The sequence below is a fragment of the Hypomesus nipponensis genome, chromosome 19 (genome assembly GCF_054491055.1).
Source record: "Hypomesus nipponensis isolate SF chromosome 19, ASM5449105v1, whole genome shotgun sequence".
NCBI classification, from domain to species: Eukaryota; Metazoa; Chordata; class Actinopteri; order Osmeriformes; family Osmeridae; genus Hypomesus; species Hypomesus nipponensis.
In genome coordinates this window covers 10,546,425-10,572,179 of record NC_140379.1, presented here as the reverse complement: position 1 = coordinate 10,572,179, position 25,755 = coordinate 10,546,425, and the positions used below count along the sequence as shown (strand labels likewise).

The 25,755-nt window shown below is 39.5% G+C and overlaps 1 protein-coding gene across 1 annotated transcript in view; it reads right to left on the bottom strand.

The window, feature by feature from the left end:
* LOC146246967 (integrin alpha-11-like) overlaps positions 1 to 25,755 on the bottom strand; it is a 35,016-nt gene that overhangs the window by 2,147 nt on the left and 7,114 nt on the right. The window contains exons 3-28 of the mRNA XM_084682787.1: positions 18,662 to 18,774; positions 17,617 to 17,708; positions 17,277 to 17,391; positions 17,027 to 17,154; positions 16,734 to 16,882; positions 16,495 to 16,639; positions 15,959 to 16,124; positions 15,708 to 15,778; positions 13,571 to 13,715; positions 12,082 to 12,230; positions 11,511 to 11,654; positions 9,370 to 9,573; positions 8,844 to 8,974; positions 8,429 to 8,595; positions 6,514 to 6,653; positions 6,017 to 6,127; positions 5,403 to 5,488; positions 5,095 to 5,293; positions 4,771 to 4,869; positions 2,637 to 2,713; positions 2,188 to 2,271; positions 1,855 to 1,945; positions 1,630 to 1,743; positions 1,358 to 1,441; positions 944 to 1,054; positions 711 to 806 (exon numbers count right to left, since the gene is read on the bottom strand). Of these exons, the coding sequence (XP_084538913.1) occupies positions 711 to 806; positions 944 to 1,054; positions 1,358 to 1,441; positions 1,630 to 1,743; positions 1,855 to 1,945; positions 2,188 to 2,271; positions 2,637 to 2,713; positions 4,771 to 4,869; positions 5,095 to 5,293; positions 5,403 to 5,488; positions 6,017 to 6,127; positions 6,514 to 6,653; positions 8,429 to 8,595; positions 8,844 to 8,974; positions 9,370 to 9,573; positions 11,511 to 11,654; positions 12,082 to 12,230; positions 13,571 to 13,715; positions 15,708 to 15,778; positions 15,959 to 16,124; positions 16,495 to 16,639; positions 16,734 to 16,882; positions 17,027 to 17,154; positions 17,277 to 17,391; positions 17,617 to 17,708; positions 18,662 to 18,774 (3,211 nt within the window). The remainder of the gene's footprint in view (positions 1 to 710; positions 807 to 943; positions 1,055 to 1,357; positions 1,442 to 1,629; positions 1,744 to 1,854; positions 1,946 to 2,187; positions 2,272 to 2,636; positions 2,714 to 4,770; positions 4,870 to 5,094; positions 5,294 to 5,402; positions 5,489 to 6,016; positions 6,128 to 6,513; positions 6,654 to 8,428; positions 8,596 to 8,843; positions 8,975 to 9,369; positions 9,574 to 11,510; positions 11,655 to 12,081; positions 12,231 to 13,570; positions 13,716 to 15,707; positions 15,779 to 15,958; positions 16,125 to 16,494; positions 16,640 to 16,733; positions 16,883 to 17,026; positions 17,155 to 17,276; positions 17,392 to 17,616; positions 17,709 to 18,661; positions 18,775 to 25,755) is intronic.

Below are 25,755 nucleotides of genomic sequence, written 5' to 3'. Positions count from 1 at the left end.
GCTTTTAGTGCATTTAAAATGCCTAAAGCAAAGCAGTCGAAAGTGTGGCTGCAGGTATTCAAGGATTCCGACATCGCAAAATGCAAGAAATGTTTAAAAACGAAAAGAGTCTTTCTTTTATGTAATTTTTAAGTTTTTCAAGAATCGGTTTAGGAATCGGAATCTTTTTTAAATTACCGGTTCGGTACTTTCGTAAAATCGGAATCGTGAAAATCCAAACGATACCCAACCTTAGTAAACAGTAACATGTTGATCCTCGTTGCTTATTTTTTTTAACCACATTTAGGGCCTATTTTATACTGTACATGCCTTTGAACATAAACTTGTGAGTCCCCATCAAAATTGTGAGTATTGTCCACTAGATGGCAGCACATCTGCATATTTGACCATAGGATTACAAACATTGCTGCTGGTCCTTTCGGTCCTTCAGCACCTTTCAGTAGTGTGTTGGAACATAAATCTTGGCTGCAAGACTTTCAGCTCTTTATTACATTTTTTTAATGTACAACCAGAATCCCAAATAACTCAACAAATGACGTTGATGTAAGGGATCAGTGTGCTCCTTTAGGATGCGTTACAGTGTGTCTGGTTGGTAGACCCCATGCTGGGCTACAGTGACATGGAAAAAATGCCTTAATGACGATTATGATTTGTACTGTTTACTGATGATGATGTGTATACAGTATTTATAACATATTTAGTTCACTCACATTTCGAACAGGGTTTTCTTCATGTAAAAACATAGGACTGGATGTGGGCAGCTCTATTGAGGCACTTGTCACTAGCTCCAGGATCTTGAACTTCAACTGGTGAAATCAGGAAGTCACTTGTCATTGACACACTGTTGTTAAGACATTTGGGGGGTTTGTGTGAGTGAGTGTGTGCATGTGTGTGTGTTTTCATCATGATCTGTGTGTGTTTTAATTATGTGTCATATACTCACAGCATGCAGGGCATCTATCCTCAGTGCCCCTTTGATTCTCACACTCACGTCCCTGTAGACAGCCATGTTGACAGTGCATTGGACAGGGAGAGTCAGGGTATTTGAGCTGTTCTGCATATAAAAAAAACATTGATTAAGGCTTGTTTACAGAAAGGAAATATAGCCTATTGATTAATTTGAGTCTGTTGATTCATATATGATTCATATATACACTTATTATCACCTAGTTATCATATTATTAAAAGATTATTGTGAAAACATTTATACATTAGATTATGTTTAATATTAGTAAACTGACTAGGAAAGGCTATTCAAACCCCATCTAATCAAACCCAAAGTTCTTTCTCAAATCATACAGGAACACATTTTTAAGAATGTTTATAAAAAATCCAACAACACAACAGTGTATCTTACCAGGCGTGAGAAGCGAGACAGATCCTCAGGTGAGGCCCTGCTCTGTGCCAAGTGTTGAGGAGGGATACAGTGGCTACCATCTGTCTGAGATGGCGCATTAGTAGAGACCAGTCAGAAACTAGAGATCCTCATTTATAAATGATGTAAAATGTTCTCAGGTACACCATAGCTCCTGCTTAACAATTAACCTAATGTACTATTAACCTTAGTCTTGATCAAATAAACTGGACAAGCGATGAAATAGGCATAGGTATCAGGGTACAACCTTTTACCTGGTCTATATGGAAGTCTGATATCTTCAAGAGCTGGTTCCCATTTGTAGTCATTTCAGGAAGCTCGATATTCAACTGCAAGTCCTTCACCGGGAAAAAGCCTAGATTCTGGATCTGGGGGTGGGAGTTGTAGAAACAACTATTTGGCTTACTATAATGTATCACCCTTCAGTGCAATTCCATAGTAAGTAATGAAAGTTAATTGATAATGGAGTTAGACATTACCTGGAAAGTAAAATTGAATGCAGGGCCCACGTCCCCAGGTTTCTCAAGAGAGATGTCTGCTCTGATCTCATAGCGGGTGGGGTCTGAATCCCTTCAGGACAACCAAACAATACATTTTTGTATTTGATTCATTAACCAATTATTTTGCTTTGTGCTATGCATTACAACAACCATATTCCAAGTTAAAACCAATGTTCACCTTGAAGATATAATCCCGAACTGTGTTGTATCAGCCTGTGGTATTTTTTTATATTCTCATTATCAACAATTTTTTTCATTTTCATAGCACTGCACGTCTCTACGTGACTGTATATCAAGTGGGGAACTACAAACCTTGTGAATAGGAGGTCAGCCTCATATTTCAGCGGGTGGTAAATGTAATTGAAATTGTTTTCTGAGCTCAGCTCCTCTCCATCGCTGCAGAAGAATACAGCCATTTTACAAATGCTAACTATTTGCATTTCCCATTATCACACCCAAAGAGAGAAAGCCAAATGACCCTTGGCTGACTTTAAAAAATATTTCCCTGAATATTTCAGTGTCACACTAAATGTGTGAAAAAACAGTGTTGCTGCCCATCTGGAAATCAGCACAAAAATGCATTGAGGCTTAATACTTTTTTTTTATTTTTTTATACTTATTTAATACTTATTATTTAATAATATTTAATACTTATTTAATATAATATATATAATATAATATTATTTAATATAAGAACTAATATAAGAACTGAAGAAATACTTATTTAATAGAAGAACTGGATTCATAACTGGTGTTCATACCTGCTGGCATCCAGAATGACCCGTAGATGGTCCAGAAATACGGAGCGGCTGAATTCAAACTCAAGACGAAATGATACCTGCAGGGTGGACAAAATAAGGAGACATGCTATCATTTACAACAAGAAAGATCATTTAATTGATTATATACTAATTCATGTACTAATAATCACATTTCTATTTTAACGATAAAGAGTGAGGTTTATGAGCTTTATTTTTTATTTAGCACTGCTTTCAAAAATAAGCACTCAAGCACTGCTTTCAAAGATTAGCACTGAATAATCTCAGCAGTCACATGAGCAGCTACAGGTATCCAGACCTGGGTAGAAACCACTGCATCTTTAATAAGATCTTCATTCATAAACAGTTCCAAATGTGGCAGCTTCCAGCCATAATATGAAGATGTATTAGAGATTGCCAGAGAAAAGCCAGCAATAACCTGCAGTAAACTCTTGGCCTCAGACCGAGGAAGCCTGAAGCACTGTTGGCACTATAGAAAGAACCAGGGTAATTTCCTTTAATAAAGACCAAGCCCTAAGCACATACATACAATTACTTAGAAGTGTGTATGGCCTCAGTTTAGTAACACTGCTACTACTGTGCATTCAGTATTCAAAGCTTGAAACCACTGCAAGGTGAGCAAATAACTAGATTAGAAATGCTGTCCCCCTACCAATAGGCTAAAACTAACTGGGAAGGACATCACATCACTTATGACATGTACTGTATTTATTGATTTTCTGGACCAAAACAAATAAGGCATATTGAAAGTACAGCAGAAGATCAAGGATCAGTAGTGCATTTAACAGTATTTCAGTCGTCAAGGAACGGTCTGTATTTACTCGTTACATCGCAAAGAAAACCACATCTCAGCTACCAGGCACCAAAAGCAGCGTATTAGAACAACAGACGATGTAGTGAATGTAGAACAGAGTAGAACTGAAGGATGAATAAGACGAAGGGAAAAGCATCTGAGGGAAACAACACCACATAGAACAACACAGAAAAGGGGGGATGGAAGAAAGTGGGAGGAAAGGAGAAGATTGTTTACAGTCCTCTTGTCTTATAATGAACTTGTGATGGAAGCCGGCTGGACGAAAGGAATGTCTAACCAGATCTGTCTCCTCCCTCTTCATTTGCAATCTCTCAGTTTTGACAGGGCACAGATACCGTATATACATAAACAATGTTACCCTGCATAAACCGGTCTGTTTTAGAAGTAATGTCCCCTTTAATGATCTACTGTTTTGTGCTCTTCTGTGTCTGGACTGGAGAAATGGGGGTTACTGTACTGGAAGAAAATACATTGATGGAGCAGTTTAGGTGCAGACTATTTTGGGACCAAGCTGTTCTTGTTTCTCTCTGTGTTTATGTTCCAAGTTTGTAGCAGACAATTGCTAAACATCCTTACACTCCTGTAAGCACATCACATGAGCACACAATACACATTGTGACCAGACCTGACAGTAACGTAAGAAGCCAATCTCCTTAGAGAAAGAAACATACTGAACAGTCTCCTCTTCATTTTAAACAATCCTCTTAACAATCCTGTCAAATTTGCCTGAAATGGGGGGGGGGGGGGGGCTGGATTTAGAATGATTTCTAGATGTAATACATTGTTTTGGACAAAATACTTTACTTGGTTGGAATGTTTGGACCTTTGGGAATGGATCCAGACCATTTTTGTTGGGATGTTTTGCATAACTGGACAAATGTGAACCTTGTTAGGTGTTGTTTACTTTCAGTTTGTTTACATGTTTGTGGTCCGACAAAGATGTTGATTGTACCTACTGTTGTATATTGTATGTGTACCAGTAAAAACATATTGGGGGATGCGTTGCATAGTTTATAGTTCATAGTTTCATAGTTTCCTGCCTGCCAGTGGGAATAGGAATAGGGATACTTTTCCCAGCATGCAGTGGGGCAGACTCTCACTAAAAGCCAGATCCATGTGGTTTCTGGTGATTGTGAATGCTCCACAGCACCCACCAGGCACATGGCTGTTCTTACGGGGCTGATTTGGCAGCTTCTTCACTGATGTACTGAAAGTCTTAACCCAGCACCACACACTTTAAGATACTCGGACATGGTTAGCCATAATTTGATGTCTGCCCGTAATGTGATCGAATAAACTGACCTGAGCCATTGCTCTCATAAAGGGTGCGCTAACATTGCAGGTCTTCTCATTTCTTAGTCTGTCCTCACTTCGGCACTCTATCTTGATGTCCGAATTGTCCTGAGTCAAAAACAGAGAAAAAACACTTTTAGTAACACAATATACAGAAATAAGATCTGATTTTATAATTAGTTTATAATTTGACAATCCTAATTACTCTCATTTGATCCAGCCATAGTACAGTATTCACTCTTTTTTGCTGTCATTGATCATTCGTAATTTGAGCACACAATGTGTCTTGTTGGATTCCCTCCAGTGTGATAATTGGGTTCTTAAGGACCTTACCTTGACTATGAGGCTGGAGAAGTGTAGGTTGGAAGTGTAGGTAATATTGAGACGGGTGCTGTAGGCATTCTCTCCTTTGTTCTCCAAACGAACGTCCACTACCATTCTTCTTCTGAATCCTTCTATGACTCGCATCTCTCTTTCTCCTTTGCTCCGGCAAAACACACTCCTGGAGTGTATAGCCTGTCCACAGAACTGGCTGTTTGTGAAAAGAAAGCATAGTAGAGTTTACGTGTGTGTGTGTGTGTGTGTGTGTGTGTGTACACATGTGAGCCGTTAAATGTAACACAGAGTAGACGTGGGCCTACGTTTGTGTGAGCAGGTCAGTGTTGCTCTGCAAGACCAAGTCTGGTGCACAGTGGTCATCCTCGTCACAACCATTCCAGAAGGGCAGCTAGAGAATGAAGGATATGATATTCAGATCTAAAGATTGAGGGATTTCTCAGACCAAAGGAACAAGGTAACTTGTAACTAATAAAATAATTAAATGGACAACTGTATACATGACAGACCTTAACCCTTCAGAATTCTCTATTTCTGCTTTAATTTGACACAACATAAGGGCATAATGGACACACAGCTTCACCAATAAATTTTCAATATTAAGATACCTGTATATGTCAAAATCTATGTAGAAGAACAATACAGAAAAACCTAAAGATTCAAAATGTCCCTGATACTGTACACACTGTATGAAACGTTTTGTATAAAGAACATCTGTACAAAACCTGATTAATATTTTGGATGGATGTGGTGGTTATAACTTAATTGATAGTAAGTTAAAGCAAAGTAAGGAAGTGATACCCAGTATAGAAGAAAGGTTCTGAAGAAAAGTTCTGTCTTCTGGAACGGTGTAACTATCAGTTTAGGTTCTGCAGGTGATCCTTAGTTTACAGTAGGCTGATCCCAATATGTATCTCACCTCAGTGCTCACAGTTGTTGGCCATCCTTCATCCAGCATGGGTCCCTTGACAGGATCCTGCAGTCCCACATCCACAGTAAATAAAATGGGCCTTACATAGTCTGTGGTCTCCTGGCAAAACAAAGCTAATTTTTAGAGCATGCTTTAAAAAATGCAGGTGGATTTATATCAATGGGTTTCTAATATGTTTTGCATGCCAATGCAGCTGTTTCCACATCAACAAATCAGTAAATTCACTCTTTGCAGAATGAATGTTTACACATTTACACGTTTCTTGTTGGAAATTCACAAATGCACTGTGTGACAAAATCATGCTGGTTGTGTGAATAATGAAATACCCATTTATTCTATTTTTATAAGTAAAATAAACTAGGGAGGTGATAATACAACTGGGTATAATACAGCAATAGCAAGCAATAGCTTTCCAATGAAATTACAGCTTTTTTCCCCTGTCTATTTTGTTGTTGTTTATGCCATGAAACGAAGTCAGTGCTAACCATGACATGAAAGTAGATGTGTTCACAGGTCTGTTCTCCAGCAAGTAAGGTCAGGTTTTGGGGCTGCATTTTGTCAGTGTTGTCCATAATTGCTCTGGGTTTGAAGCGACGCTCACCAATGGAGGCATTGTACTTGATGACTATTAGAGGAAGTAAAAAACAAGGCATCAGTGTCGTTATGCATTGTTCTAAAGTGGATTTGCAAACATCTCCCAGTTTTATAATTTAGTTGGCAACGATAGTGGTCATTTTTATGGAAAAAAAGAGAGATGGTTCTAGAATTTTGACTGCATCCAATAATTCATAAGAAGTATTTGAGCCACAAAAAAAATATATGTACATATAATTGTGTCAGTCTTGCGCTCAGGACATTTCAATGAGTACTTGAAGTTGAGAGAGTTAAAAGACTAAACTCCCTCCAGTCCTTTGGGTTTGGAAGTAATTTAATTCCAGCCCACACTGTTTTTAAGCAAGCAACAGTATTGCCTTGCGTGTTGGTAGTATAGATAATAGTAGGCCTACATGAAGCCAGAACTAATGCATACAACTTGTGTCTACCAGATAGCACAATTGTCCCCAAAATGCTCTACTCATCGTAAACAATGCAACATCATATTGCGGACCATGTGGACAGTGTTAGACTAGGCCACATTTGCAACATCATGAAGCTCAAACCTTTTGTAATCAATTGTGGCCAACATTTTGCATACAGTTTATACTAGCACATAATAAAAGTACTTTCCTATGCCCTTTGTTTAGTAGAGCCCACCAAACTTTCAACCCCTGGTACATCTGATAAGCATTACTGGTCAGAAGCGATAATAAGAGGAAAATGAAATAAACATGTTCCCTCCTAGATGTCCTAAACCAATGAGCCCCACCATCGACAAGATACCATAACTTTCTGTTTTCCCTCAGTCCTCAGTCCATTGGGATCAGCGAGACCTGGTGTTAGGTTGTGGTTGGGCTGCTCTTGTAGTGCTAACATCTTAGCTCAGTGGTAGACGGAACATAAGTTTCTCTGACTCATGGTAGAAGTATGGGATGCCAGGCTGGGATATCAATAACCATGTCCAGAGGCCATACTCTATACTCCAACTATACTCACAAGACAATGAATCATAATAATAGTTTTTTGTTTGGTTTATTTGTATGGTTTGTTTGAGTTGTTACTACTGTCAAAGTAGCGTTTAGGTGCCTAACAAATAGAAATGCATTAATACGTTCGGATCAGTTATAATAAGAGTTAATACTGCATCTCCAGTATTCCAATTGGCAAGAACACTGACATCTGAAGGATGATCTGCCACTTATTGCAAGGAAACATTTCCTTTGGCTCTTTTGGGACAAGTTATGTTGCCATCCACCCCTTCTTTTGCTGGCTAACAAGTACATTGAATGATCCAGGCCTATGATCAGAGAACTAGGAGTAATTGAACTATTTATAACTGTAACGTTTCTTTCAAACTTTTTTTGGCATAAATGTAGCAGACGTTGATAAAGAATTCACCATGGATGGGATTGTCTGGTAAATTAAGGAGCTTTCACTTTCTTATAGAAACTGGAATCTGTTCAATATTCAGTTCTAAAATCAAATAGAAGGAAAAACGTCCTTTGTAAGAAGACTTTGTGGCTTGCTATTAAAGTCTGTGAAATTAAACCCATTTTATTGTTATAGTTCTCAAGACTATAACCCCATCCAAGGAAGCTTGGGGAAAAATAAGACATTCCACATAGCAGGAGTTTCCTTTATCATATTCTTAGCTAAAGCTTTTTTTCAATAATATGATACAAAATTGACATTTTGATTTCACTTCTTGCCAGATCAATACATTTTCCAGAAGGAAATAAGGCTAATAAATAAACCAGTTTCAGACTATTGAGATATGTGTTGTGTAAACTTATGCTCACTTACAAACGTCCTCTTCTGAAGGAACGGCTGTCCTGGCCGTGACATTCAGACACACGATAGCAGACATGCAGGTGACATCCCGGCCCCCTCTGCGACAGTCTTTTACAAAAATATTTATCTTGCTGGGTTCAAACCTGATGCTTGCGTGAATACGGACAACCGTACGTGACCTGTGGATAAAGACTTATGTCCATTTTTGTGTCAAATTCAGTACAACATATTTATTGAAACATTGCATCATCAATTTGAATACCCATTTTTAAATAACACGCTCATGAGAATCCTTTGGAATAATTTTAGATATACAATTACATGTGTGTAACATGTTTACAATGAGATTGTATAGGTAAATGTGTTGTTAGGGAGAAGCAACTAGACATGATATACTGTAGTGAGGATACAGGGACGCCATACTTACCAGAGAAGCACTGCTGCACCCAGTGAGCCCACTGCCAGGTCCACCAGGCCATCATCATTCATGTCCATCTTACCATGGATACTAAGGCCAAAATACTGCAAGCCAGGAAGCAAGTCTATTGCAGCTATCCTCTGAGAAGATCAGAGAGAGGGGGATGGATTGGGTGGAGAGCAGAGAAACTAGTATTTTCTTTCTTGGAACAACCACAACCTTTCCATTGGGAGTTATTTAGGAACTCTCATTTAGATATCTGCAAACATCTCAGTTTGTTTCACACAACTGCTGTCTTACACGGCATGCTTATTTATTTATATTCTCCATTGGTGCCAGTACAAAAGAGCTGTATTTCGATTGTTTTATGTTTTGTCTTTTCATATAATTATTTCTGAGTATCTTTTTTTACTGGAATGTAAGGCTTCTCCACTGTACTGTTTACCAAATTTAGATTACAATCAGCCATATTCAGCAAAGCTAGACAGCTTATCCAGTAGGCCAATCCTACACACAACACATACAGCTGCTGTACCTGTTTGTATTTGCGCAGTATTCTGTTGTGCTGGCTGAAGAAGACATATATAGCTCCGCGGTGGTTGTCCTCTAGCGGCGCTCCCACCACCACGTCATTGAAACCGTCACCATTCAAGTCAGGGACTGGGGCTATTGAGGAGCCAAAGCGAGCATTCTGCCCCCCGTTCTGTATCTCAAGTGCTCCTTCTAAGATGAAGCGATTCTGAGGTGGATTGACAGGAAGAGATGTGACAAACAGTGATAAATATTTGGTATAATAACTAATCATTTACAGTCAATATTCCATATTAGATCAAATTTTGTAATGTTTTATTTTTACGCAAATTGTCTGGGTACAGTGTCTGTGTACACTAATGTTTCCTCAATGGCAGGATGTATACTGGTCTCCGTCTCTGTTGCTAAAATAGCCTGAAAAACACTAGGTGCTGTCTCCTATGGATATAACTTTGCACTTTTATAACACAGCTGGAAAAATATTGGGGGGAAATATGTTGAGCAATATGAATAATAGAGGCTCAAATAATTGTTTTGTGGTAAAGTAAACACGTTAAACAACATAAATAATTGACTGTGTAGTACAATCGACTAAACACTACATAGTGAAATAATAACAAACTAGACACAGATATGCATAAACATAAGCAAAATATCACATGGCCCAAAGGAAATCCATTAAATCAGCCATGAGCCATGAACCAGCTCCAAGTCTCCCACCTCTATGCTGCATAGAGATCCAAGCTCTGTAGCCCTCAGGGATAAAGTCATCCAGTCAATACACTAATCCCTTCCTCAAAAGACCGGTTATCCATTTATTTACATGACCCATAATGAACCTCAGAGAGATTGCTGTCTTAACCTCACTCCCCCATATTTCAAGTGACTTTTATTTATTATTACAATTACTTCCAATTTTATTATGGAAAACTTTTATATGGTCATTGGGGATCTTTTTTTCAGGTCAAACAGAACAAAAAGAACTTACAAATAAGCAATAAATCAGGTGAACACCTCAAGCTTGCATTGTTAGATTTTGTTTCAGGAAAATGTCCTAATAATGTACTGTAATACTGTAAACATTAGTGATAGAGGATTTTTTTAAGAGCCACATCATCAAAGGCAAAAATCGCTTTTGAACTCTCATTGGGACATTTCTGCCAAAAAATAGACATTTCTCTCTTTTTTTCTTCAAAGTTAGGTGAAAAGTCATGTGTAAAATATGCATTTAGATTCAATTCAATCTCATTCCTCAACATTCTGGCTGAATAGGCTAGTACTTAAACCCGTCCATTTGACATGCATTTTATTACTCGCTATGCAGTCCCATTAGTAATTATAATAGATAGATACCAAGATGAAGTGTGAGACAACTTGTTTTTCAAGGCATCCTAAAGGAAAAGGAGGAGGGATTGAATTGGGTAATAATTAAATTAAGGCTGTGTAACCAAGGTGGTTAGGTCAACACTAACTGTTAGTAGATGGTTGCTAGCTTTGATGAGTGCTGGTTCACCAAGCTAAAGTCTGGGTTCTAACTTCACAACAAACTAACACAATTTCTATGTTCCAGAGAATTGATCAAACTTCTGGGCCCTGTTATTTCATTTAGTCCTGGGACCTTAAAGACCAATTCTCATTCAGCTTGAAGATGGAGTTGGCGGACTGGTGTGTTGGCTCGTAATAACCAGAAATGCGGAGGAATTTCTCTGCAGCTATATCCGCCTATTAAACAAGTACCTTTTCCTCTCTCAATGACTGGCTAGTTATTACCTTAGAATGCTTTCCAACTGAGTTTTGTGCACTTGCCACCTAATAAAGCCTGCATGTTATCTAAGGGTGTGTTTTAATTTGACCTGTATGACAGGAGGTTTAAAAATCCTCAGCACCAGTGGGTCACATTAGGGTTCTAAAGACAGGTGAGTCTGGCTTAGGATGGTGTGTGCCACAATGTGCAGGCCTGGCCAGGGTTGGGTCTGAAATTCCCTGATTAGATGCATCTGTTTGTATACAGGTGCTGACTCCAAGTAGTGGGAAATAGGAATCGGGCAGCATTTTACAGTACGTTGATGAATGTGTTGCTCTGTAACTAAAGGCTAGAGAATGTGGACAGTACCTGTGTGTGTATGCTCACACTTGTCTACCCACCAGTTCTGTGACTCTGTAGATGTACACCTTGCCCTTCTCCAGTCCTCCACTAAAAAACATGGGTGCTGCCACCAGGAGGTTGTCGGTCACTCCGTCTCCATCTATGTCCACTGGGGCTATCTCACTGCCGTAGTATGAGCCAATCTGAAACCCAGCAACAACCACACGTCATCCATTGTTCATTTATTAATTCTTTGGAACTGTTGGTAACGACATTCCTTCTTTCCTTTCCTTTCTTCTACGTTCATTCCATTGTTTGTATAAAATTTGCCACTACATACACAAATAATGTTGAATCCTTTGGAGTTCAATGCAGTATCTCTGTGAAAATAACAACCGTATGTTTCCCGGTTATGAAAAAGAGGCCTTTTTAGGCACAGAAAAACGTTCATAGTGGTTATGCTGCTCTAGTGTTTCTTGTCCATTGGGAGGAAATTAGGAGACAGGTCTGTGACGGATGGCACTATTAAACAACTTCAGGACACAGAAGTGAAGGAGTGACACACTCATAAAACAACAAGAGAATACAAATGTTTGTGCTTTTCCTGTGTGTGAATGTGAACTTCCTCACCTGTTGTCCCTTTAGAGAGTGTAGAATAGTAAGCTCGCCAGTGTTTTTGAGGGTAAAGATGATAACCTTTCCCGTGTGATTGAACCGTGGTGCCCCGGCCACAAACAGACGACCGTTCCTAGCCGACACCACTGACGTCACTGTGTAACCTGGTGACACAAACAGTACACACTGTTATATGAGAATAATTATAATAATATATATTATTTAATATAATAATAATACCTCATACAGATTATACTGTTTCAAAGTCACTTGGTTCAGACGTCTGAATGCATAAAAATTGTTACGGTTAACACTGCCATCCCTGCAATGCTGTTTTTAAGTTAAAGGTCTCAAAGTTATCAAAACCCATTAGTGTCCCAATGGGTGTTTTTACTCTCTGTCTTACTTTCTTTTACTCTACAGGAACTTTTTCTAAACTGCCTTGTGGAGCACAAGGCCTGTTTCTGATGTAGCCTACTTTGAGACAATTAAACCTGTTTATACAATGTGAGGTCAAACCCACTTGTTTGTGCTGTATCAAATTGACTAAATAAAGGGTTAGAGTAGCAGTGGGGATTGTGTGTTTCCTTGTGTAAGTTAATTTAACTTGGTCAACGATGCAATTTTGTGTTTACATAGACTACATAGAGATATCCATGCCTCCGTGTTTGGGTTTGTTCCTGCTATTTGCTTGTGTGTGTGTGTGTGTGTCCTTCAGTGTAAATGCATGCTAGACCCTCTGGTTCAAATTTACATTCATTGCATGACCCAGAGAGTTCTAAAACAAAGTTGAATGGCAGCTATTGAGTCCCTGAGCAGTAGCCCTGGCCTGTGCCTGCCCAGTCTATCATTCAGACCTCAGTAGCACAATAAGCTAATTGCTGATTTGTTACCTCAGGTAAAGATTTAGCCTGTCTTGCCCATGTTTCTGTTCATCTCCATCTTTTCTTTTTCCACAACATCTTACTGCTCTCTTTCTCCTCACTCTTTGTCTCCATCCTCTATTCAATCTCACCGTCTCTCTCCCTGGCGCTTTCATTCTATGAGCCTGTCCAGACCCATGCCTTCTTTGCATAACGCTAATGAGAATGGAAAGCCTTCAGTTGGTAGGCAGTGAAGTGCAGCATAGGCAAGCAAGCCATGTCCCTGATGGAGAAAGCAGAGGCTGGTGGAGGTGCTTGTGGGCGCTGGGGAGGGGGGAAGGGGGGAGCAACTGTGCAGTGGAACCCTTTATTGAGTCAAGGCTGCAGCTAGGATCCATGGTGCTAAAACACAGGGCTTTTAGAGTTTGTGATACACATCCCTCCCGAGAAAGAGAGATGGAGAGAGAGGTGGACAGGTGGGATGTGGAGGAAGAAAAACTTACTGTAGTACGTAGGATAGGCTATAGGAACATGGATGCTCAAGCAGAGACGGAATAAGGTTTACAAGAATGAAACACAAAATAGAGGGATGGGATGGAGATGGAGAGGAACAGAGAGGCATATGTCACTTCCTCACTCACCTAGGTAGGCGCCGTGGTTTTTGAGCTCCTCGGGGAACTCTTGTGCATAGGAGGACTTTGGTGGGATGACTTTGCCCTGTCGGGTCTCTTTCAGTACTGCCCCATTCCAGTCATAGGCCCCCACGGCACCCACTAGTATCCCATCCTGTAGGGATACAGAGTTCACAGCCAAAATAAGAGGATCTCTGGCTGTACAAAGACACCAAAGAGTCTCCCTCATTCTCTCTCACTCGCAAACTCTACACTCCTCACAGGATATGTGTTCAGAAACCAGATCCTGAAATGTGTACGCGCAAAGATATGTGATGGCCCTTAACACGTTCTGCCAACAATAATTGTAACAATAAATTAGTGGAAACTAAATTTGCCTAAACCACATTAATTATTTTTTCCTTCCTTCTACTCCCAAATATATTTTAAATCCATTGGAGAAATGGAGTGGATCATAAATCAAGCCTCTCTAGACTATCCCCATTATTTGGCTTTAATTATTGTGCTGCCTTTGGGTCAATATGACCCACCTTTTGCACCACGGCGGAGGGTCACAATAACCCCGAAGGCAGCATAAGGGCCATATAGTTCACATTCCCATGGGTGCTTCATATGAAAACCTAAGTATTGCAAGCCAGCTCACTGAGGCACTAATATAATAAATAATGCGCAAATCATGTCAGATTGTTGCTACAAACATAGAGAGATGCTAAAGATATTCAACCTCCCTTGTTGATATTAAGTTCCTCTGAACAGGTTAGTGATGTCAGTGCAAAGCTTCCCCTAGACTAATCCTGTCCTAACATAATATAGTGAGGTTGTAAACAACTCCAAACTTCAGTGTACAAACTGTACCTCGCAACATAAGAGACCGCTTACATATATGCACATGGAACTGTCTGCTCACCGAGTAAATTACTGGCCAATCTGGCCTCTTTTGGTATGTTATGGGGAACACGGTTGCTATGGCAATTGAGCCCCAAAACAGCAATGGACTCCTTAAGTGACTGACCCATTTTTAATGCCAGTTTACAAAAGGACATGGCTTCACTGCCCTATGAACTAGTATTTTTTCAGGCTGTAATTATGATGGAGCTAGCCAGCTTCTTGGTAAAATAACTCCCGTTCTCAAGAGAGGGTTTTGAGGGAATAATATTCAAGTAATAGCCTAGTTTACAAATGAGAAACATACATGAGATACAAACTGTGCAAAATTGTGTAGACATCCTTATACTTGTAAAAGCTATTATTGATTGTTTGACTTTCACTCTACTGAAATGTTAACCAATTAAAAACAAATAAACCATATATTATACAGTGCCAAATAAAAAATATTCCATAATCCACAATCTAACCAACATACCTTTCAGGATTACTGAATAAAATAAGACAAACAAAAGCAGTGGCCTGCATGGGCGACAGCAATGTCTGGATATGTATAACATAAGCACAAGTTGACACACCTGACATTCGACAAAAGTGTCTGCTCTGGAACATTTTTCTTTTATAAGACTCAAACCTCTTTCCAAGAAGTTATCCTACTCTCAACACTCGGGTTGCCTTCATCCCTGGGATCCAACCTTCTGGAGTGTGGAATTTCCAACCATCCAAGTCACCCAGCTGCATCTTTGTTTTCTTAAGAGAATATATTTATCGTTCCCCAGGGCAGAGTGGAACTGGAAAATCAAAGCTATTACATCAGCAGAACAGTAACACGGGAAAAAATAAAAGAAATGAAGATCTGTCCAGGTACAGTAGAAAATGTGAGTTGGACCGACACTCACCAATATGTCTTTCCAGCTGTGTCAATCCTGAAGCCAACAAACCTGCTGTTATCAGCATGCAACCGAAAGCTCAAGAAGAAAAGGGCCACATTAACTTTCCATTTTCTTGTGCTGCAGTAACAACCTCTAACTCAACTTTGTGTCAAGCTTTCACTATTATGTCACCCTTGGGGAAAAGTGTAGTCATCTTTGGGACTGACAAAATGGAAAAATACCCCTCTGCCAGACGGCCCTAAGTTACAAAATCCTCAGCCTGTAGGGCCACACACACACACGCACAAAAGGTGGGACAACGTGGGGAATTGGAAACCAGTTGTGTTGATATAGAGTGTATGAGAATTGGGAGCAGATAGGTGACTCACCTCCACGATGTGGGAGGAGAAGCCAGCCTGTGACATCTGGAGACCAAACGCTGTCCCGTTTTTATTGGTTCCTGTGAAGACACAACATTAATGTGACTGAGGACAATGTCTTGACTGTTTGCCAAGACAGCTTTGAAGTTTGGCTAGTTTGAAAGTTAGTTCCATAAGACTAAAATTATGGTGTTATATTGTATTGGAATCTTTAAGAACACATGTCAGGATTTCTTGCGGTCAGTAGCATTTTACTTTACCTTCCAAACTGAAGATTCTGTCTCCTAGTGCATCCACGATATCCTTTAGAGCAGACTCGTCCGTTACATTAAAGAAATGCTTGTCATCTGGGTCACTGGCTATGTATTTGATTTCATTCAGGAAAGCCTCTGGATTGATCCCACGGCGATTGTAGTAGCCTAGGACCTAGACATCAGGCCAAGTCATCTGTTATGGGGTGTTTTAGACATCCTACTATTTGAACATTTGGGCACAAATGGACACACGTGTGTCCAATTCTAGATTGCAAGTGGTCCCACTAAAGTGCTTTGTGCTCTAGGAAACCTTTAAACTAAATGTTGACTTGGGTTGGAGCTGTCTGAGAGACTAAAATTTGAGTTTGGACTGCATTGGACCTCTGTCTAAGTTCACATGCATAGATGAACTGTTTCATTAAAATGTTTTATTATTTTTAATATATGTGTCAGATGTACATTGAAATTATTATTATTATTTGTTCAAGTAAAAATGAATGAAGTTCTCTAAAAACCTAAAAAAGAAGGAGAAGGAGACTCACAGCAATGGCGTAGCGGGTGATGCCATCCTTCTCGCTGTCCTCAATAGCTTGTTGGAGGTCAGGACTATCATGTGACTCGCCGTCTGTGATCACTATCATGACTTTCTTTGCACCTCGTCGACCACCTCGCTTGAATGCCTGTGATCTGTGGAAAACAAATATTTTCTTATAAATATACACATCTAAATAATTTCCTTACGTAATACAATTATTATATTTGGAAACGAGGTGAATCCAACCGTGCCACATTGATGCCGAGGGCCGTGTTGGTCTCCTCTCCGCCACGCTGGTTAATGCTGCGGGCTCTCTTTACCACTTCCTCCACTGATTTGTAGTCACTTAGTTGGAATTCATGAACCACCTTCTCACCATACTGAACCACTCCAACCTAAGCAAAGACAAGTTAGAAGAAATAGCACATTACAAAAACGATATATTGTTTCTCATAACTTGCTAGTGCACTTAACAAGTACTACAATGTGAAACATATCTATGTTAACACGAGTGGATGACTTCTCTCTCTCTAACACACCTGTATCTGGCCTGGTCCAATGTAAAACTTCTGTAGAATGTTGATAAGAAAGGCCTGCACTTCATACCAGGGATAGATAGAATTTGACCCATCCAGAACTATGACTATATCCATAAAGGTTTCACACCCTGCAAAAAAATTAAACAAAAGTTAGAATTTAGTTCAAAAGGTTTCAGGAAAACTATCAAATCACAAAACAAATACTGGTTGACTTCATGAAAAAAAGGAAAGGGTAGCGCTTTAGTCTTACTCTGAAATGCAGGAGAAATGGTCCGTGAGAACTTGAAGCTAGAGTTGACTCTGGAGCATATGCCAGTGCTGTAGTATGAGCTACCACATTCATAGGACCACAGAGGTCCACAGGCCTACAGAAGTAAAGAAAATGCTAAGATTTGCCAACATGGAACAGAAAAAATCTGATGATAAAGGGTTTGGTGAAAAATTATTCTCAATTTCAAAGTTTATTGTTTCTTATGCATCTTTCTTGTGCTTGACAGCTAATCTATGTTAGAATAGCAAACACACATTTTCACTGGTCTTATGCATGCTTCAATTGGTAACATTTGGAAGAACATTTCTCCAACAGTTACCACAAAACTGTTGTCTTTAGGATTTGATGTGAGAGTCATTCCCAGTCTCATTTTGTCCTTTCGTTCAGCAACATTAGTCAGAGATATCCTTCCTTGAGAAAAGAAAAACAATGACAAAGTAAAGGTATTTTTCACACTTTCTAACGATTTTATACAATACTATGTTTCAGTTACGCATAATACTTTCATCCAACCGACCCTATTGTAAACCATAACCCAGTTTTTCAATAGCATCCAAACTTATGTATACAATTTTTTCTTCTTAAGGTGTTGGTTAGAGTTGTGTATGGATGAAGTCTAAATGAAGTCTTAACAATTTCCCTCTGAGGGATCAATAAAGTATATCTAATCTAATCTAAAGTGTACACCTCTCTGTTGCATGGCGTGCATCTAAGTACATGCATATGCAATTTCCAGTTAGCTGCATTTACTGTGACCATTGAGTATAAACACCTGCCCTGAGAGATTAAACAGTGTGAGGAGTTAAGAACTTCCTCCCCCATCTGGGAACTAGGTTTGTTTCTGCAGTCTAGCCAGGCGTAGGAATGTCTAAATCCTTCAGTATCTGCCAGTAAGTTTACACGTCTTTCTGCGTCTATCTACCCAACACGACACAGATGTGTGTGTGGTATGACGGAACATGTGGTCAGGTGCCAGGGAAGACACAGATGTGGAAGTGTACATAAACTGTACTATAAGGAATGAACGGCATGAGTCCCAGTCTCCCTGGAACACACGTGGCACAGATGCACAAATACACACGTACAGTAGACGTCGGTAAATGGTATTTGATTCATAGACAAGTCAGTTTAAATTCTAAGACTGATAACTTTGGTCTTCTTGAAGCACTGGGTGGACTCAAAATTACACTTCTGGTTGTGTTCCATTGGTTCCAGGCATTTAAGAGACAAGTTACAGGGTGTGAAATACATTTGTGTAGGCAAGTGCATAGCAACAAAAACCACACACATACAGTTATGTTTGACAGTCTGACTTGTTTAACAAAATGGCACAGCAGTAAGAGAAGGCCCAGTAACTATAGTACCTAGGTTGAGTTTGGTGCAGCCGCTGCTGTTGGTGCGTTTACCCAGTGGGCATTTGTAAACATCCCCTGTCTGGTGTGGACCATTGGTTTCATAGGGGGCACCCACCAATAACCTGTTAAACAAAAACAGCAAACACAAGTTACACTTAACAGTGCTTCCATAATTCCAATACCTAAATTTTTTCACATTAATGGAATAGTGGGGTACAATGAAGAGACTATGGCTTCGATGTGCATTGAAAACTGATAGACCTTTTATATACAGATGAGTGCCTTCTTTAAATTATGTCCAATCGCAAAATGTTTTACTCCAGACAACGACTTTCGTGGAACAACTCAATTATGATCAATGTGATCAAAGGATTTGGGTGTTATCTTTGATTCAGCACTAAAATTTGACAAACAAGTTAATTATCTTGTCAAAGATAGTTTATTTCATTTAAGGACTATTGCAAAACTAAAATATTTCCTCTCTTTCAAGGACTTCAAGGAAATTGTTATTCATGCACTTATATCGTCTCAAATTGATTATTGTAATTCTCTGTATTATGGCATTTGTCAGTCATCATTATCACGCCTGCAGCTTGTCCAGAATGCAGCTGCTAGAATGTTGACTGGTACCAGGAAGAGGGACCGTATCTCCCCGATAATGGCCTCTCTTCACTGGTTGCCAGTCAAATAAAGAATTGATTTTAATGTGTTTTTACTTGTTTTTAAAGCTTTACATGGATTGCTCCATTGTATATTTCAGATCTTCTTATGCTATATCACACTTCGAGGCCCCTTAGATCATCAAACCAGTTCCCTTTAGCCATTCCATAGACTCTGATGAAAACAAAAGGTGATCCTGCCTTTTCAGCTGTAGCCCCTGCTCTGTGGAATAAACAGCACATTTTTATCCGGCCATCCCCCATCATCGCAACATTTAAGTCTTGTCTTAAAATAGATTTTTTTTCTTTGGCTTTCGAGTCAGTTTAGGGTCACTTGTACTTATTGTAATTGTGTTGTTTGTCTGTTGTTCCTACTTATTGTTGTTTTTGTTATTTGATGATTTTGTACAGCACTTTGGTCGGCATTGGCTGTTTTTAAATGTGCTCTATAAATAAACTGACTTGACTTGACTTGAATGTAAAGGAATGAAATAAATGTCCATTTTAAACTTAATCTGTAACACAACAAAATATGCAAGCAGAGAGGGATCACTCTGCAAATTCACAGAAATTCAGTGGAGTTGGCAGTAAAACACATACTGTGTATAAAGGTCTTTCTAGTCTGTGTCCCTAAGAGAGTATGGCCATGTCTGAAAACATCTCTCCTGACCCTAGATCAACATGCAGTTAAACACACTGGCCCACAAACCCTGGGACTATTCTCACATTGATCTTTGCGGGGAAACACACACACACAATGGAGGGAGATGAAAGTTATAGACTGGAAATATGGGTCACCCAGCACAAGGAAAGACACAAAGTGTGACTGAATAAGCTCAGAGGGACTGAACATCGTCACATGTACAGAACTGCAGGTCACTCAGGGCAGCAGAGCGCTTACTCAATCAAATTAAAGACCCACCCTGGAGGAATATCATAAACTGCTACCGGGTCATCCATGGCATTTTTTTGGGGGTGACGTAGACCCTGTAAGAGATGTTTCTCCACTCACTATGGGTAAAGTTCTTATTAGAAGCAGGTCAGTGTGGTCTCATAAATGTCAGCTGAAAGGTTTTAGATGACTTCATGTGGTGGAGAATGTAAAAATGCTGAGTGTTTACCTAAGGGCTGTCTTGAATGGATAAAGGCCTCAAAGGAAGGTTGTAATCCTGAAGTACTGTATCTTTGATAAAAGGTCTCTTTGTTTTGTGAGTAGAAACAGGAACACAGCCAAGCTATTTATGTAAGAGTGTGTGAAAACTATTTCTGTCAGTCAGGAATATCCATTTGCGTGTAGAGTTTTATCTTGTGATGTTTCTCTTTATATAAGCCGCATCAGCGTTCTCATGCATTTGCAAACCTACTTAAGTTTTATTTTTTCCTTTTTTTGGGGGGGGGGGGGTTACTCAAAAATGCTTGGTCAAAGTTTTCAACTAAATAAAGCATCTCTACCCCCCTCTGTAGTCATTCCATATGTATTTATTCAGTCTTAAACCGATAAAAGCTTAGCACTCAGGTTAACAAGAAGCAAAGGAAAACATGCTGTCAAACTCAGGTGGATAATAACACACAGCAGGAACAATTCACTCTGTTCCATGGTGCCCCAAGGGAAAGATACTCGACACCAGTCTATAACAAAACCAGACCACCACCAACGTATGCCTAAAAACTCAAAGGTCAACCATGTCAACCTCCAAACTTCAAAATATGTCTCAATCCTGCCAACTGTTTCAGTAGGTAACATTTGGGAGGCAATTAAGATAAGTGGATAATTGCTACATAATGTTTTTGTAAGCAAACATGACACTTGACATTAACATTCAGCTATCTCTAAAGTTGTAACACTTTATGTAACACTTTTAATTTGTCTTTAAAAGCTTGCATTACACCTTTTTGAAACTAATAATTACAACTTTAGGGATAAAATATAGTCTACCAATCTATCACCTCCCCTTCACCTCTCATTTTAAACATTGTTGATTCCTATTGATGCCATCTTTGCATTTTGATACAGGGTAAAAACGACTATTTTAATAGTTTCAAATTACCTTGAAATAATGTGTTGTAAAGTTATTTCTTACATTTTGGATATACTTAAATCCTAAAGGGATAATGTGGACCAAGGAGAAGAGATGAAAAGCAGTGCTATTCTTTAGTCTGCAGTATGACAGACTCAGACGCAAGTAATTATGGGATTGCATCTCACGCTAGCTGTCCAGTTGTCAAAGGACTGGAAATCATTTTCACCTCAGGAGCTCGAACAGTGCTCATATTTTCACTGCTATTAATAGCATGATTATTACTGAAGTTATTGCTGTCGTTTGGCACTGGAATACTTTAGGAAAAGTTCAGACCAGGACATGGTTACCTTGGTGAAAGGGGCCATTGTTAGAATTGCCTTGGACTTCTGCTTTTGAGGCTCATCAACAAAAGCTGTTTAAATAATCACTGTCAGAATCATCAGGGGCAATTGCTAGCCATGTAGCATTATTGTGGACAAGGTAATGACGTCGAATGAAATAATATGACCCAAACTGGATGCCCGTTTTCTCCCACAGATAGGAATGTGGGATTTTGGGTTTGTGGAAGTGCCAACACAGACCTAGCCGTCATTAATGTGCTAATGTCTTTCACATTTGGAAGGAGTGAGACACATGGGTTGTGAAACCACATCTCTGCCCAATACACATGCCCTTTCATCACATTCCAGCCACAAATATTGATAGGATATGCATTCTATGGATTCATTTGACCAATCAACAACTGGCAACTGGTCCTGTTTCATCAGAGCTAAAGAAAGAAAACTCTGAAGGAGGTATAGCTCTAAATCTTACAGCATGGCAAAGACTGACCACAAAGGGAAAACTAGACTCATGGCTTTGAAAGTAAATATTAAAGGGGTTTAACACATGACAACACTAACTGATTCTTCTTGTTTTTACAGCTACAGCACAAACAGTGCTACCTTTCCTTCCCTGCACAGTGGCCTGCTCAATGAAAACATAGGCTCTAATGACGGGGGACTGTATTTCAGACCAACGGTGGTGAAACCTCTCAGATTCCCCAAGACTTTAAGTGGTCCACACCTTGTGACCAAGCTAGGGTTTAAAGGGTAAATCCCATCTGGACAGACCCAGCATCTTTGCTGGAAAGTAACAACAGGAAAAGAGAGTGGGAGGTAGCAGAGGCCTGGAAGATAGATTCTGGGCCTTGTATCTCACTAGTACTTGGAGTTTAGGCTTATTGTCACGTGAGAATATTGTGGCCTCTCGTGGACCCCCAGAAAGAGTCCAATCTGGCAGACTGTTTAACCCTTTTGTTCTCTTCGGGTCACAATGACCCGAAGGTTCACAACGAGCCATCGTTGTGTTGCAACAACTTGCTTCACTTTATTTTTGAATGAGGTAAAGTTGTTGATCTCGTGGGGGGGGGGGGGGGTCACAATGACTGAAGGGTCACAATGACTCAAAGATAACACAAGGGTTAAGAAACCATATTGTCTTGGAGAGGCATGTGGGACTATTGCACATTCTTTAAATTGCAACATTTCCCCAAATTAGCAGGTCAACTGCTTCTTCCTTGGAAAGACTCAAATTTCTGTGGTTTTGGACCTACTTACTACTGTCATGTCAAGATGGATATTCTACCTTCTTTATAAAAAAGTATGCTACACGTCGAGATTTGTTTGTCGCAGCCTTATTTGTCTATTAATATGAAAATGCCAGGCATAACAGTGTTCTCTTTGTCATCAGATAATCACATCAATGATCAGCAAGATGTGTGGAGACAGTGTCAAAATACAAATAAGTGACAAATTTAATATGTCCACAGAGCAACATCTTAAACATATAAATTATGCTTATGACTTCTACAGAGCAATACATTACATTTAGTCTACACTTTGTTCCACTGACATTTGTGTCTGGTAAGAGGATTGCAGACATATATAAAAGGTGACGCAGATTCATATGAGCTAATGTACGGTATGAGTATGGCAAGATCAGGTGATGTTATTTCTAAAAGTTGGTCATTAAATGTAATCTGAACTCAGCTTTATGCATCTCTTTCCAGACAAGGTCATGAAAATGCTCGTTTATTTTCAAGATCCGGAGCTATGATCGCATTCCAATCCAAATACCAAGCTGAACATTTGAAAAATCAGACAGTTCATTGTAGAACTGGAAAAGCTGACAGAGCTACGGTATTTGGCACACATGCTTATGGGCACTATCAATAATGAGCGCAATTAAAATTCCTTTAAAAAAAAGTCTAAGGTCTATGTCCTTTATGGTGAGCTATCATGCTACATTTCATGTTATTTGGGAAATAATGCATAATAAAAAGCTTGTAATTAAACAGGAAACTTTGAAAGACACTTAAAAATGTATCCTGAAGCTTGGGTGAATGCACTTATTTTAAAAATCTTAAACCTAAAACTGTAATGTGAACCTAAACTGAGTCCGTCTTCAATAAAGGTTTTTATAAACAATATAACTCAACAAAATGCTGGGCAAGTGGGACTCTGTCTGCCATTTTCTTGGAATCTAGCTTATTCTTAACAAATCATGGTCATGATCATAGGCACCATTGGAGCCTGACAGCATACCACACGCTAGCATAAGAAAACACAATAAGTGTGGACACATACACACACAACTACACAGTGCGACACCTCACCTTCGAGGTCACCTGAGGTTCCCTGACACTTGATGAGTGCACTTAAATCCACAGGAGAGCTATCCTGCACTTCAAAGCCATATTTTGACGACTAAAAAAACAAAACGTCATTGCCTTTCTTTTGGAAGCCCTTTAAATTCTTGGCGTCACAGACAGATTTATCACAACTAAAAAAATACAAATGTGACATACCCTCAGTTCGAAAACACGGCAGCAGGCCCAACCTCATTGCACAATTCTTGCTGCGTTAACAGGGGTCTGCTTCCCACATCACAGACCTGGTGCTGAGTTCAGGTCTCTGTGATTGATATCTGGGGCAGTGAAGCGGGTGTTGGGGTCTCTGACTGAACGCTGGTCAGTGCAACCACAGTCGCAGTGGGGGGAAAAGATTCCTAACTCGCACGCAACACTGATAAATATAACCAGAACCTGCTCTCTTCTACTTGACTTGCATATTTAAAGGAAAATAGGTTTTGCTTCTCATGAGTAGCCAATAGTATAATGCTTGGCTTTGTAATACATAGGAATAGATGTTGTTTAGGAGACAAACAAAAATAATAAACATTACTAGAATATTTTCATACAGTTCTTTAACTGCAAATAAACTCTTTTGCAAAGGGTAAGACCATTTGGGCAAGCTACAGTACTGTCACTTCATTGCAAATTCAAGAACTTCTTCTGGAATATTTGCTTTGCCCTTACTGCTAGGTTATGGAGTAAAGCACAACACACTCCCCTCGGATCCCTGGACTCCTTGGCTCAGTAAACCACAGCTGAGTAGTGTTGCTATTTCCCCCCCACCTCTTTCCTTCTCTTCTCTCACCACCATCAAACACTCTTCCACTATGCTCCTGAAACTCACAAACTATTCTTCAGAGGGGCAGGAGTGGGGGCTGTCAGCCTGGGTGGGTTCCATGCAGCAGTAGTGAGAAAATGTACCATTATGTGTTCAGTTAAGTAACACGTCATGAAGAATTATTTGTTTATTACTATGCAACTAGTACTAAAAAACTTACAGGGGAACAAAGGTCTCTCATGTCAACATTCCTAAAGAAACACACTCTTCATACTTTTTATATTTGTATACCTTGTCAATGGCAAAGTTGTGGTTGGCACAGTTGTGCTCGATAGATAAGTTCCCCAAGATAGGATTAAGTGAAGTTGTCAAACATGTTGAATTAAACCAATTTTTTATTGTATTGTGCATTTTTGGTCGTAAGTAGGAGTGGCACATCATACAATGGTCATGATGAACTCCCCTTTGTCTAACCAGTGACATGCTTTCACACACATGCACACAGAGGGATGCATGTTCTTCTAGTAGCCTACTTCATCTATCTTGAATCACAAAAACTACTGTATGTCATTTAGTCAATAGGCAGCTCCTGATTGCCAATTACTAATTGCAATCAGTCTCCCCAAAGGCCTGTCTTGACTCCAAACTACTTCCTAATCAAATACTGTCATGGTTATAAGCACATGTGAATGGACACAGACAAACATACACAGAAAGCTAGTCGATACAGTTAAGTTGCCAAGAATAGTAACCAAATACCACAGTACATTTATCTCAATATGGGGCTTTATCCACATATTGTATAACCTATATTATTAGCTTCATTACAATACCATGTCTATACTGTACACTGGTCCCTTTGTATTAGTTAGACTGTACCTAGTAGTGCTCAAGTCATATGTTACTTTCATGTGAAAACAATTCACCCTGAGGGAAATGGTGGAAAGTGATAGATGGCAGGTAGTTTATTT